The sequence below is a fragment of the Caretta caretta genome, chromosome 13 (genome assembly GCF_965140235.1).
Source record: "Caretta caretta isolate rCarCar2 chromosome 13, rCarCar1.hap1, whole genome shotgun sequence".
NCBI classification, from domain to species: domain Eukaryota; kingdom Metazoa; phylum Chordata; order Testudines; family Cheloniidae; genus Caretta; species Caretta caretta.
Genome location: NC_134218.1, coordinates 11,442,670 through 11,457,109, shown reverse-complemented (window position 1 = coordinate 11,457,109; position 14,440 = coordinate 11,442,670). Strand labels below are relative to the sequence as shown.

The 14,440-nt window shown below is 42.7% G+C and overlaps 1 protein-coding gene across 1 annotated transcript in view; it reads right to left on the bottom strand.

Moving 5' to 3' along the window:
- LOC125622468 (piezo-type mechanosensitive ion channel component 2-like) overlaps positions 1–13,213 on the bottom strand; it is a 52,411-nt gene extending 39,198 nt beyond the window's left edge. Inside the window, exons 1-9 of the mRNA XM_075118997.1 lie at positions 13,161–13,213; positions 10,999–11,172; positions 9,003–9,035; positions 8,239–8,342; positions 7,429–7,592; positions 5,827–6,003; positions 4,455–4,598; positions 3,481–3,681; positions 1,998–2,202 (exon numbers count right to left, since the gene is read on the bottom strand). Of these exons, the coding sequence (XP_074975098.1) occupies positions 1,998–2,202; positions 3,481–3,681; positions 4,455–4,598; positions 5,827–6,003; positions 7,429–7,592; positions 8,239–8,342; positions 9,003–9,035; positions 10,999–11,172; positions 13,161–13,213 (1,255 nt within the window). The remainder of the gene's footprint in view (positions 1–1,997; positions 2,203–3,480; positions 3,682–4,454; positions 4,599–5,826; positions 6,004–7,428; positions 7,593–8,238; positions 8,343–9,002; positions 9,036–10,998; positions 11,173–13,160) is intronic.
- Between the last annotated feature and the right edge of the window lie 1,227 nt (positions 13,214–14,440).

Sequence of the window (14,440 nt, the reverse complement as noted above, 5' to 3'; positions counted from 1 at the left end):
GGCAAAGGGGTTCTTTTTATCACACAAAACATTTTAAGCTAATTTCTGAGCTTACAGCCTAGAAATGTTCGAGTTGAAGCGCACTGGCATTTCTCAAGGGAAATGGCACACGTCAGGATAACAGCACATCCTCCTGATAGCACAGGGTTGGCACAATTGCTACCAATAAAAATGAGCGCTCATCAATGCTGAAACAACTAGTGTTGAGGGCATGAGTTCTCCAGTGTGAGTTGGATCAAGCCTCTGAAGAATTCAATGGGAGTGTGTGACAGGGCGTCCACCCCTCACTGGCATGTAAAGAGTTAAAAGAGGCCTAAAGAGACTGTATGGGGCGCAGTCAATAGGAGAGAGGCTGCAAGGAACAGCCAATCAGGGCCCAGCAGGTTCACATAAAAGGAGCTGCAGGGCAGAATAAAGGTCAGTAGCTGCTGGGAGCTGAAAGGATGAGGACTGTGTCCCTAACAGATGGAAAGAAAGCCAGCACCACGGACAGGTCAGTTGCTGGCAGGGCCTGAGGGAGCAAGAGACAGCTCCTGATTGGCTACAGGGACTGAACAGCTGAGTGCCCTGCAGTAAGGGCAAAGAAGATGCTGGGGCCATGGAGAAGTGGTCCAGGGGATCGTAGCAGGTGCAGCAGGAGGCTGCAAGATACAGGGTCCCTGGGCTGGGACCTGGAGTAGTGGGTGGGTCCAGGTCCGTCCCCCCCATCCCAGTTGCCACTAGGGAAGTGGCATGATTATTGGACAGAGACACTAACCCCCGGAAGGGGGAACATGGATAGTGACATGGTCAAAGGGCTGAGCCATGAAGAGGATGCTGCAGTTCCGGCAGCTGAGGGAGGGGCTGTAGGTGGAATCAGGGACGGAGTGATGGTGTGCAAGCTGTGGACAGGATGCGTCAGCCTTGAGCTAATCCCCAAAGTGATCACGAGGAGGCGCCAGCCTGGCCGTGAGTAATGCACCCCGTGAGAGAATCTTTCAACTGACTTTAATGGGAGCTGGACCAGAACTTAAAATCTTCGTAGTGTTATTCTTGGCATGCAGTTTACCACATGGTCTTGGGATTGAATAGAGACGGAATTGTTCCAGTGTGTTCTCTGACCTCTACTTGTTGTAGCTCAGAGCCAGCTGATCCCAGCCAGTGAGTTACAAGCTATTTGGTCCCCCTGAAATACCTCACCTCATCTGTTTCTCTGCTGTGGCCTCGCTGCCCCCTCCCCTCCCGTCCCTTGGCTGTACCTGGTGTCTCTGGAATCATGGAATAGCTTGGCTCTTCTGATTCTCATAGTGCAGGGAGAGCACATGGGGTGTCACCTATGCTAGGAGGTGAAACCAAGCAAGTCAGCCTAATGTGACTGTAACCTTTTGAAGGGAAAAACCATAGAGAGGGAGAGAGAAGCTACAGACAAAAGACACAATTTTACAGGGATGTAATAATAATCATCGTAATACTAATATTATGTTTGGGTATGTTTTGGGGGTCACCTGACCAGATAAAGGTGCTTCAGCTTAAACGGGTTTAACAAGTCTGGTCACTGGATGCTCGTGGTGGAGTCTAAAAGAAAAGGTAAGCTGGAACACAAGAGAACTAAGAGGAAAGGATGGGTCTCCTCTCCGAGCAGGCAGTAGCCTCTGGGGATTATTGCCCAGTGGTTTTCCGTTGATTTGGTGGTGTTTTGAGGGGCAGATAATAAACAAGCCCTGAGGAAAGGGTGTTAGATGATTGAGGCTTGGAGTGTTATTTCCATTCCCTGGTTGGTAGAACACCCCTTCCTCCCTCCCCCCCCCCACTAGCTTACACACCATCACCAGGGATTTTCCCCTTTCAGTGTCCCTGTATGCCCTCTTCTCCTTACAGAGCTGGATGGGATATGGCTCAACCACCCTCACCAATCATGACTTGGCCAGTCCTCTTTCAGGTTATTAGTGACTGCTGGGGGCTTTTCTATGTGTTCACTCAACCACCCCCACTCAGACAATGCACCGTGTTGCATTTACCTTTACAGAAAGCAGGAGGGAGGCCAATGCACAGCAAATACTGAAAGGTCATGACACTGGCAAGGCAAGAACAGTATCTCGGCCAGACCTCAGCCACTGCTTTCCTTCGGCGGCGGTGCAGCAGGTAGACAAGCCAGCAGCCGTGGAGAAGGGCATAGAAATCCATACGCTGCTTAATGACATTCACAGCCATGATGAGACACATCTGAAAGAATGGAATGTTCCAGTGAGCCAGGCGGCATCAGTTAAAGCCCACGGTCACTCAGAAAGCCCTCCTGACTGCTTACTTTTTCAAAGGTCACCACTGCAGGGAGTGTTAGCAGTCGGCTGTGTGGGAAAGTCGTACTGGTATCAGCTAAGATGTGAATTTAAACCAATATAATTTTAGCAGTATAACCCTGCCATGTGGACACTCTTACTTTGGCATAAGAGAGGCTTTTTTCAGTTTATCTTACATCACTTGAAAAGGAGTTTAAACTAATCTGAACAAAAAGAAAAGGAGTACTTGTGGCACCTTAGAGACTAACCAATTTATTTGAGCATAAGCTTTCGTGAGCTACAGCTCACTTCATCGGATGCATACTGTGGAAACTGCAGAAGACATCTGAACAAGGCGCTCATTCCAGAATAAGAGCCTCCACATGAGTGTTATACCCATGTAACTATAGTGGTTTAACAGTATTGGTAAGACTTTCCCATGTAGACAAGGCCGTAGTCAAAGTTGATAGATTCAAGAAAGGAGAGTTGGTCACTAGGGAATAAGATACGAAGAGGAAAATTCTGCCTTTCCTTCCACAAGGGTGACTTCCCCTGAACCAATGCTATGAAGAGAAACACTGAGAGAAGCTCATGCAGTGAAGGGAATGACAAGGGCCAGGTTTTCAAAGAGGATGTACCCACAAAACAATGCATTTACCTCACGCTACAGTGAAAACCATCACCAGAAGACAAAAAAAAAGGACCTGCTGACATGTTAAATTGTTTATAGCAGCAATAAAAACTTTCTGCTGAACTTCCCCCTCCTTATCCCTCTGGGAGAGGGAGCGCAGCACTCCATCGGGGCACAGGAGCCCACTGCTGCCACCCTGAAATGGAGCATGATAAGCCCAAGAAGAGCAGGCCATAAATTGCAGGCAGCCTGGATTTTAAAGCTGTCCTCCCCAGACTGAATCCCTGATACTGTAATCTGCTCTCAGGTGTGGCAACCTGGGCAGGGGAGGCTTCAAACTGCAACCAGCTCCAACCAGGGAGGTGAATCAAGCCCTAAGAGCTCTGCATCTGTGCAAATCTGATCTCGCTGGTAATTGCTGCCCATATCTGCATGGGAACAAATTTTCTAGGGGGAGTCAATGGAGTTGTGCTTGTTTAAACCAGAAGGGAATTTAGATTCTCTGTGTGTTTTCCACAGGCTTCTTAATGCCTCAGTGAGCTATTGCTGGAGACCAAGTCCAAAGAGGATTGTTCTCCCCTGATATTTGCTCACCTCTAGTCCAAACTTATAGAAACTATAGTTGATAAAGTATTTGATGCAGCTGAGTAACCCATCATCCAGGTGCTCTCGGGTGATGGTATCAAAAATGATCCCCGTAACAGGTGGTGTCAGCTGGTTTTGAGTCCGGTAGAAGAGCTGGTGGTGATGCACAGTCACTTCTATTACCATTAATGCCAAGATGCTGAGATGGTTCTGCAAGGGCAGAATGAAATGGCCCAGATGTTAATGGCATCCTAAATGCAATATTGAGCAACCCACACTGAGAAAGGCAAACGGCAGGGCAAATGGAGCTTACAACAACTAAGCTGCTGTTCTGAGCTGTGTCTAGTCCATTACATTGGATGCCAGGGACTCTGCTTTTCCTCTATTCTGTGAAGTGCCAGGTACATTTACAGCACTATATAAAAATGTCTCATGCGAATAATAAGTGCTATGAGAAATTTATGATAAATGCTTCTTTTCTCTCCTGGAACATTGCAACATGCTGTCTTGGGAAAGAGTCTCCCATGGACTTTTCTCCCATAATACTGGAGTAGTAGCTAAGCTGGATACAGACCAGTGGCAATTTCAAGGAATAAGCTGTTCCTTGAGACCAACAATAATGACTCTTGAAGGTATGAAGAACATTTATTGGTGTCTCATCAGCTGCTGAAGCAGAATGAGAAGACAACCAAGTACAGCAGAATGGCTGAGAAAACCACCTCCTTTTCTTTGATCTCCTCTCTCTTCCATTTATCCTGTCATCTTTTTTATCACATCTTCTCATTAAGATCTAACCAGAATTTATTTTAAAAAAATTTTCAGATTCCCATGTTGCTCCCTCTTCCTATTTCAAGCTCCTCTTTCTGCTTGTGCATGTCAAAGTCTGACATATCAGCAGGGGGTTTGTGCTGAGTGAAGCTGCTGATTACCCCAGTTACTCTAGTTAGTAACAGTGACATCAGACAGCCCAATAAGAATCCTACCTTCAAGCAGGGTAAAACATTGTCACCGCACTTCTGTAACCCTCCACACCAATCGGCAGGATCAACAGGAGCAACGTACAACGCTGATTTCTGCAACAGCTCGTCCAGGCTGTCATGATAGTAGGTTCTGTTCTGGTACAGTCCCTATGGAATGAAGCATGTTTGTCTGAAATACACTCTCAGAAACTAACCCCTTCAATAATAGGGGTAAGCACAAGTTCTAATAGCTCCCTACTGTGTTTAAAGTTTTTTTTATTTATATCCAGTATGTAATGCACACAAATGGAACAGATGCCTTCTAATTTAGCTTTTGTGGTAGGCATGGATAATTTTCTATTCCAAAAACTTCACCTAAGAGTGCTTGGTTTATTTCTTGCTTGGCAACACTTCTATGTGCATAGCTATCATTTATACATCTTTTAATTTTATAAGCCTACTGACAATTAATTTCTTTGCCCAGTAAGTAACATGAGAGAGAAGTGATTGAGTAAAGGAAATTAAGTTCCTTAGTGTACTTTGACCTACTACTGAAACAGGGTATGTTTAGTATGCAGCAGGTTCCACATGCACTATCTGTGCATGGCACATTGCAGCACAGTAAATTTACATCCCAGCTTGCCACACATGAAATATTTGTGTAGATGTGCCCTCAGTCAGGACTCATGAATCCTGGGTCTGCTGCTTGCTGTGTGACCATGAGCAAGTAACTTCTTTTTGTCTCAATTTGACATCACTTTGAAGCTCAGATACAAATCAGGTAGCTATCCATCCTGCTTAATATTTGAGACTCTAATTCTTTTGCCAACAAAAAAATTTAACCCACCAATTTTGCAGATGTGAAAACTGTAGGTATGAATTGTGCCCACAAAAGGAAGGTCTCCATTTATCTTCAATAGCCCCAGTTCTTTACTATCTTTCAACAAGCAAGTTTCAAAACTTTCCATTCCCTGTCACATTGCACAGGTGTTTATCAAATGCAAACCTACAAAAGCATCTCAGGAAAGCTTTGGCTGAGAGAACTGCATTCCCAGGTCTATGTTAACACTTGTCTTGTAGTGGCATGGAAGTTGCACATTATCCAAAGATATTCTTGAACTTGAAGGACACTGCTTGCTGGCTGGTCACAGATCTTTGCTGAGTGCGATGTACTAAGAACCCCATCCCCTCCCTAGGCTTCAGAGCCTGAACTCTAATCTGAGATGTAACATCAAAGCACCGCCTATACAGCTAATTTTAGAGGGCCAGAGTGAGCCTCACTGGTCAGAGTCTGTCGACCCAGGCTGGGAGGTTCGCTTTTGCTCACTCAAAATGCTCCGCTAGATATATCACAAGTGGTTGCACAATCAGGACCCAAGTTCTTTAGAATGCTCACCTGCATACAGTTTGAGGAGTAGTCATGCGGCCTGACGAATTTCAACTGGTACATCATTTTACAGATAACCATCACACAGGACCAAACTGTGCAGATCTTTGATGCATGAGGGCGGAGCTTGGGATAGGGCAGGGCAAACACCCAAAGGATGAAGAAAGGGTAATTCATCAAAGATACCTAAAATCATTGCAGGAAAAAAATCAGTTGTTTCACTGTAACTTACCTCTTTGCCGGTGTGTTTGTGGGTTGAGGAATTCAGCTTGTGGTATTTGCAACACAATACGGAATAACAGATATACTATTAAATAAAGCAAAAGACTATTTGAGGAAAAAATATGCCCTGATGGTTTGGGATGGCAAGTAATACTGCTGGGCAGAAAGGTCCTTTCCTGATGTTTAGAAAATCTTGTCTTATGTAAATGTAGTAAGTGATATGTTTTCATTTACATTTTTCTCTTACTGATATTTAAGGATGACTTTTGACCTTGCAAGGGACTAAGTGACATTTAGGTCACTGTTATGTAGTTTCCTAGCTCTGTAAAATTTGATGTCTACAGTTTGCACAGACAGATTCATGAAAAACATTTATGAAAACCTGGATCTTAAGAGAAACAAACAGGAACAATTTGGGTTCTGATGAAGCCCTGTCTAACTAGCTATTTGCACATGCATTTAACTATGAAATCTTGGGTCTGACTTACATAAGCCACCTGAGTCTCAACTAAGGTTTATTCTGATGGCTGCAGGGAGGAAAGGAAACTTTGCTTAGCAAACCGAGAAGAAAACCAAGTAGGATCTAGTATGGCATATCGCATCATGATAAAAATTCTAAAACAAGTCAGATGGTGCCACACATCTAGGCACAATAGCAGTCCCTGTGCTCTCCTGAATTCAAATAAACTTAACTAAAGGGGCAGGGAAGAATAGGGTCGAAGTGAGGCCATGGCTCTGTGTCATCCACCACAGAAGTTAGCAGAGCTGTTCTTCATCAGATGAGAGTTCATGCTACACCTTCTTTAAGGGAGGCATGCTGGCTGCACTCCCCGGGAGACCTTGGAGGCAGTGTGCAAGCTGGCACGTTAAAGGCACAGTGAAGCCTTGTAGCAGGTTGGCAGACTCTAGATCTCTACATATAAATGAACCCTTAATGAAGGGGCATTGGAATTTATAGCAGGGAAGTACCAGCATGTCAATTCAGTCAGGTCCATCTAGAATATACAGAAGTGTTTAGAACCTTCCAAGAAGCAGAGGAAACTAGGGAATGGGGGAGAGGTGTTGGATGTAAAACCCTAAAAACAGCCAGCTTGCAGAGATCATTTAGATTGAGGTTTGGTTGGTTGCTTGACTTAACAATAAAGCCAAACTCCAGGAAGCTGCTCAGGTTGGACAACATGCAGCGTGTGTAGACCTCATTAGAAGCAGGAACAAACCCCCACTAATATACATTTCTATGTACTTAGAGGATTACAGTTACTGGCCTAAAATACAAACATAACTGGCCATGGCTGCTGATTTGGAGGAGATCTGAGTCTCTTGTAGCACCAGGAAAGGTGTTTGCAGAAAACAAATGATATTTTCAGGATCTTCATATTATTCACCAACCTCCTGGAGCGTGATCCAGATGACCCAAGTGGAAACAATTTTAAGGATGTGCAGCTCTAGGACTCTCCAGGCTAACACCTGAGTTTTATGAAACCTTTCCAAAAGCTGCAGGAGAACAGAAGCCAACTTGTCGATCACCAGGCTCCACTTATTAGGCCCTCCCACTAAGAAAAGAAAAGTGGTGGGTTAGTGCTTTAAAATAACTTTTAAAGATGATTTTGGAGACAGAACAATAGAAATCCTTTACTATTTTTACTGCTTTGTCAAATGATTTGTCAGCTATATCTTCATACTCCACATCAGAGTAAGGAAGGAAGAATTCAGGGGCGGCAGTATTGTGGTGGAGAAATATGGGATTAAACAGGTCAGCAATAGCTCATACATGGAGAGCTATTCCTTCCTCTGGCTTTGGTGACTATTTTGTATTGGCACAATTAAGCTTTAAGAAATAAGCTGTGAATTCCACTGTATCACAGTTCCTGCTAGAGCAAAATCAGGTTAGGAATAAAGAACAAAGCAAAATTGTATTTGGGGCCTAGATCCAAAAAAACTATATATCCACCATGCTTTATATCTCCATACTCACTAATCATTATTGCTTCCTATCACCTTTGTGTTTAGGGAGGACAAGGACTGCAAGTATCATCAGCCCTTGGGCAGGAATCCCACTGCCATACACCTACAATGCCTGAAGTCAACCCCTAGAATAAGAATACTCAAGTGCTTGCCGATAAACTACATAGTATTGGCTTTGCTCCATGTAAAAAAAAAAAAAATCATTCAACCAATGCTGCAATATCATATCATCACCTGATTTCTCCTGCTGAGCCCCTCCCAGGGGTTCATCCACTGTTGTCTTCTCTATCTTGTCCAAGGTGGTTTGATTTTCACCATGCAGTTCATTGGCTGCGAGCCTGTTGGGAACACAAGAAAGTTGCTAATGCCAGACAACTTAGACATTGATCCCTTTACCTTGTGGTGTTAAAGAGAGTTAGACATATGCTGATATTACACAAATTGTGATCCATTTTTAATTGTCTGCAACTAAACTGAAAGGGAACAGAATACAAAGTTGAGGTATACACCTGTGATATATGTATAATTTATGGGTGGGATTTTCAAATGAGCTCATGGTTTGCCTCGCTCTGCTCTGATTAAAATCAAGCAGTAGAACTCCCACTGAATTTAACAGGAGCAGAACTGAACCAAAGCTGAGCAAGTTTGAAAATCCCACCCTATTATGTTTGTAAATAATACTGCTGTGTTGTGAGCCTGGGGTCTAAACTAAAGCAAACAAATCTCATGTTAATCCATTTTTTAAAAAACCTGTCTCCACTATCTTCTTAGACATGCTATGACAGCGCTGCATATCGGGAACAAGTGTTCCCAATGTCAGATTGCTAAGTACAAACTATACTAGTTGGTTCTACTATAAATTCATGGAGAAGTAACACAAGTAAATCCATTTACTTCTAATCAGAGCTACACCTATGTGTCATCCAGGCATCAAGAGCAAAATAGACTCCAATGAAGCATACAGAGAAATGCATTCCTCAGTGTCCTTTCATTCTCACCTGTTTTGCAGTTTCCAAATACTTTCTTTAAGCCTGAAAATTAAAAGCAGGAAAAATATAACATCCAAATATTGAATTTTATCTGTCTAGTTTTCTACAAGTACTAATATGAATCCCTTACAGATTTATGGAGTCTTTCATCCCAACAGGCCCACAGCAATTCACAAATTTATATATGGTCACGTTCATACAGTATCCCTGGTTATTAATAGGAATCAAACCCAACACCTTCAGCACCTACCACTCGAGCTATCAGTAAGCAGCTAACAGAAAGCAGCCAGTGATTATCCTTGCTGGGGAGAACCATTAGAGAGAGAGAATTCAACACACAAACAAGTGTTTTGAACCTACACTGCACCAACTACAGTGCATCCATCTTGAGTGAGGAAAGCAGCGAACTTGTACACAGAATACTGCCCTATAATACAGGAAAGAAAATGTTGGCCAGGACATGTATGGGAAGGTTATTGATGGCCTATTCCCTGTTTCTCCTTCCCCTCTCCATCAGTGACCTATTTTACTATCCTTGCTGAGCTCCATTGTGTGTTGTCCTACAGCAGAATGAACGACAATCAAAATAACGGTGTTGGATATAGTTAAAAAGAAAATGTTTGGAAAAGGGTGAAGAAATTAAATGAACTCACATGTCAGCCAAGAGATACACCTGAGTTTCAGTTTTCTTTTTACTAGAGAGAAAATATAGCATAAAGTCAACATATGTTCTCTTTAGCACATGGCTGACAGGATGTGCCTCATCCTCCCACATTATCTTCTGCATCACAATGAGGTTCAGCACAATGAGGTTCAGCAACTTTCCAAAAATAAGATGAGACCAATATTTCTGGCATTATACAGAGTTCAATTTTCAAAGCTGGGTTACTAAATCAGGGAATGCATTTGTGCTTCTGGGTGCTCAAACTAACACCTAGGCACCTAACACATGTTTCAAGGATCTTTTTTGCATTTATGGGAATCCTCATGGGCATGGGGCTCCATGCTGGCATGGCCTAATGCAGGATTAAGGTTTTAGGCACCCAAGTTTGAAAATTGGGCCCTTTCTCTGTTAGGAACATTTACCTATGTTGCAAGCTACGTGTGGCAATGGTTCAGTGTGAAACTCATCTTCAGTAGAGCAATGTGCTCAGTGTTGCTCCCATTGAAATCAATAACAAAACTAACCAGAATTTCAGTGGGAGCAGGCTCTTTATGTACGTATCATATTTATTGGCATATTTCTATTATCCCCACCCCCTCCATTCAGGGGGGAAAAAACCACACAATATTTATTATCCAAAGAAAATCAACATGGAATATTTTAGGTATAATAGGAGTCATTATAATTCATTAAGGGAAAGGAACACATTAATGTATTTCCACTAATAAGATTTCCATGAAAATTCCTGCCAATATTTTAGAAAGTAAGGAAAGCTTATGTTGTTCTCTTCTTGTCTGACTCTTATTTTGAGGCAAATTTTCAAACAAGGTTTCCATACCAATGCACCCAGAAAGCCCCAGAATTTTGCATGGAAAGAGGAATTTTTGAATGCAAAAGTGGGATTACTGTTCACACCTCTTTATGGGCACAACCACTGTGCATGGCTTTAAAAATTTGGCCTATTATGTTTAAAAGACCAGATTTCAAATAAGTGAGGCATAGTAATTGCACATTCATATATGTGACCAGTGTGTATATGAAATTCCCCCAGCTGAGTAAGTGCAGGACAAATTATCACTATTAAGTATTTATTTCTGGAGGTACCATTTTGTATGTGCAGCTGTAATAAAAGCATGCACCGATTAGACTTGCTGTAATTGCCAGCCTAACTTATCTGTAAAGTGCCTTTGTTCCTCCATGTGCATCAGAAAACCAATATAAATTCTTGTAAATATATAAACTGTAAAGCACTTTCAAGTCTCATTTTCCAGCTGATAACGCTTCGGTAAGGACATACTCACATGCTTGGCAGTTTACCAATGTGCAGATCTGGTCACATACCTGCCAAAAGTACATTCATGCTTGATGGGAATGTTACTCAGGTCAGTGATCTTCAGAAAATCCTCACTAAAGTAATGAAGCTGAAGGATGCAGGCCAGGAGAAAAGTGGAAGGAAGCAGAATCTTAGCAAACAGTTCTACTGTGTCATACTGTTCAAGACCCAGGTCTTTTAACCTGTCAGGTAAAAAGGAAAAAGCCTTTCACAGGTCAGCCTTATTAACTAAGGGACAAATTTCTAGTAAGGATACAGAAAAAGGTTACTCTAGAATATAGTGAGGTAGCTAGTTATATGGAGCTACTATATAATAGACTGATCTCAGTTTTAATGAGCATCAAAGAGATTCTTCATTGAGGCTTTCTGGATGCAGAGAGACCATATAGTTCTCTCTAGATCTCAAGATTTCAGAAGACTGATGGAGCCTTGTGCTACCAGTCATGGTCTTCCTAAATCCTTTCCTGGATTCTGAAGTCATGGCAGGGGCTATTCACTACACTTCATCTACAGAGATACACCCTTTTATTTTCAATGTTATCTTGAGTTCACATAAAGAACCCTGTTGTCTTTTTCGAGCACAGAATGTTATTCCCAAATTTCCTTCCTGCTGTCTCTCTCTTTCTCTAACCTCAGGAAAGATCCAAGTCCAACTTTGTGTGGGGGAATAAACTCCATTGATCTTAGAAAATCTACCACTATGTGGCTACAATTACTGTGAAAACCCTCAAACTATTTAACCAAACAAAGTACAGAGTCTTTCCAGAAAAGCTGGTTACAATATTTTCAAGCTAACATCAGCAATAGTTCCCAAAAGAAAAAAAGATGATGAGTCCCTCAAGCAAGCCTGGGGTTTGTATTTCAGCAAGTCACCCATTGTGGTTTGTTTGGGTTATACCCTACATCCTCCTGCCTTAGCCACATCATTGAAAATACAGAAACCACTGGGAGCTGTTGTACATTCTCATAAAGGAAATAGGGTAACACACCCTCACTGCACTATTAATCTCATAATAATGCTGTGAATTTATTGGGCTTTATCAAGGGAAGTGCTGAGGTACTCAGCTCACACTGAAATCAGAGGAGGCACTTAGCACCTTATAGGACTGGACCCATACTAGTCCTTTCATCCATGCACCTCAGTGTGGCGACAATCATTAACTAATACAACATAGCTCAAATTTACTGACATTCCAGGCACATACTTACTAACCTTAACAGGCTTTTAGGCACTGATCCAAAGCTTGCTGAAGTCAAAGGGAGTCTTTCCATAGGCTTTGGAATCAGGCTGTTGGGGATGGGATGGGCTCACAGGATGTGATAAGGGAGGTTGTAATTTAATTGCGCTATAAAGGAGTGATGGGGTAGGAATTATGATTGAATGGTGATCAGTGTAACAGTGTGTATGAGCTCTTTAAAAACAGGTCTACTGGCCTGCAGGGCATGCTGGAAAAGAGGACCTGGTTTATAAACCCTTTTGTCCCTCATCCCAGAGAGGTTTTGAGAAGAGTGGTAGCTGCTGGTGGATTTCTCCAGGACAGACCTAGGAACTGAGCAAAGGTATCTGAGAAAGGTCTTGGGGCTGGGTAAAGATGAAAACCTTTGGCAAAGGAGTTTTTTTAGGGCTTTGCCTAGAGTTTTCTTCTCCTGGGTGAAGTGACCAGAGTTGTGTCTTCCTGCTGAGGAGGGGGGAGGGGAAGGAAGGAAGCCCCACATTCCCCACTTCAGCGGAGGGAGCCTGTGATCAAGTAGCCAAGGATCCACCCAGGGACTGTGTATTTTGGGCCTTCTTTTCTTTGTTTATGGCTTTTTTACATCAGCCTCTAGGGTGGAAATGCCTCGGTGAAGAAACCCGATGAGGAGGCAGTGTGTATAGTGAACTCTTGTAGTCAGGCTGCCCAGTTGTTTACTTGGGACTTTGGATATCCTGCAAGGGGTGGCCTTGTAAGTTTGGCTAAAGGGCTAAAATGTCCACACCCATCGGGTACTGATCCTGAAGGGAATCTAAGGCAGCAGCTATACCTGATGATGGAGAGATAAGAACCAGCTACTATTAGCAATGGATGTTAGTGGCTTCATGTAACTGTTGGGGTGGGGGACACATAGTGTGTCGAGTGATCCAAGAGCCAGATACTGATATCTTTACTCATGCTGTGTGACTCACACTTACTTTGAGTTCTCTACTGAGAAATCAGTAGCTATCCTTAAGGAGTCAGGGGGCATTTGGAGAAAGGGTACCTGAATAACCAGTCTACACTGTGAAAATGATTCTTTCAGCCTTGAAAAATTCCTCCTCTCATCTTACCTGGGGTGAATAATTTTTGGATGGGCCAATAAATGTTCATTTATTCCCCATCATGGTCATCGTCATGCTTAATGCAGGTGAGCAGATTCTGAGGCAGATCCTCATTGGCAAAGTTCCATTTATGTCAATAGCACTATTTGTGGTATAGGGCACTATTCAGGGTGAGTGAGCATATCACAGTCTGGTCTATAATCTCTGTGTTGTCTATTAGACTGTAAGGTCTTTGGGGTAGGGACTGTAGCTTGATATGTTTGTATACTACCTAGCACAGTGGGCCCTAATCTAGGGTTGATGCCTCAAAACGCTACCATAATACATATAAATAATATAGATTCCTAGATAAAATGAGTGAAATAGGATTTCCAGGAGGATAATTTTGTTTCATTTCTTTAAAATATAATTAGAGTCCTTACCCCTCCTCTGACAGTCCCAAAGTCAGGAGCAAGGACCCAGAAATGGTTTTGAATTGGTAGGCGTACACAGCAATGAGGACCACCATTGAATAAGAGACAACAGTGAGCCAAAAATACTTCAGAATTCGTCTCCACCACTCATAGTGAACCTGAAACCAAATGCATCTCAGATTAGATGAACCTCAGTTTGTTAAGTAAACTGAAGACAGCCCACTGACAGCATCTAGGTCAAATCCCCTCTCCTATCCAAAATGCTAAACTGAGAACTCCTATTGATGAGTCTGGAACATTTGACAAAGTGTGTGTGTGTCTCAAAGGTTTCCCAACAAAATGAGCAGCTTGGATATCTATTCTATTTGAGACAGTCATTTCAATTCAAATTGAATGGTAGCCATAGCAAATGAGAAGCTTCATAGACTAAGGACAAAATATAGGCCAGTAGCTATATCAAGATAATCATACTGTAGGCAAAGCAGGATACAAAAGGGCAAATCCATAGCTGGTGCAAATTGTCATAGCTGCATTGAAGTCAATCGAGCTATGACAATTTACACCAGCTGTGGATCTGCCCTGCAGGAAACAAAGTGGAGAGTGTGAGAACTTTAAATTCCAGGTTGCTTACCTGATATAAAGCTACACAGAACAGAAAGAGCATAATGTACAGAATTTTGTAGACCACTACTTTGCCATTGAAACTGACAATGAAAAACATGGCAGCGCAGAAATAGATCC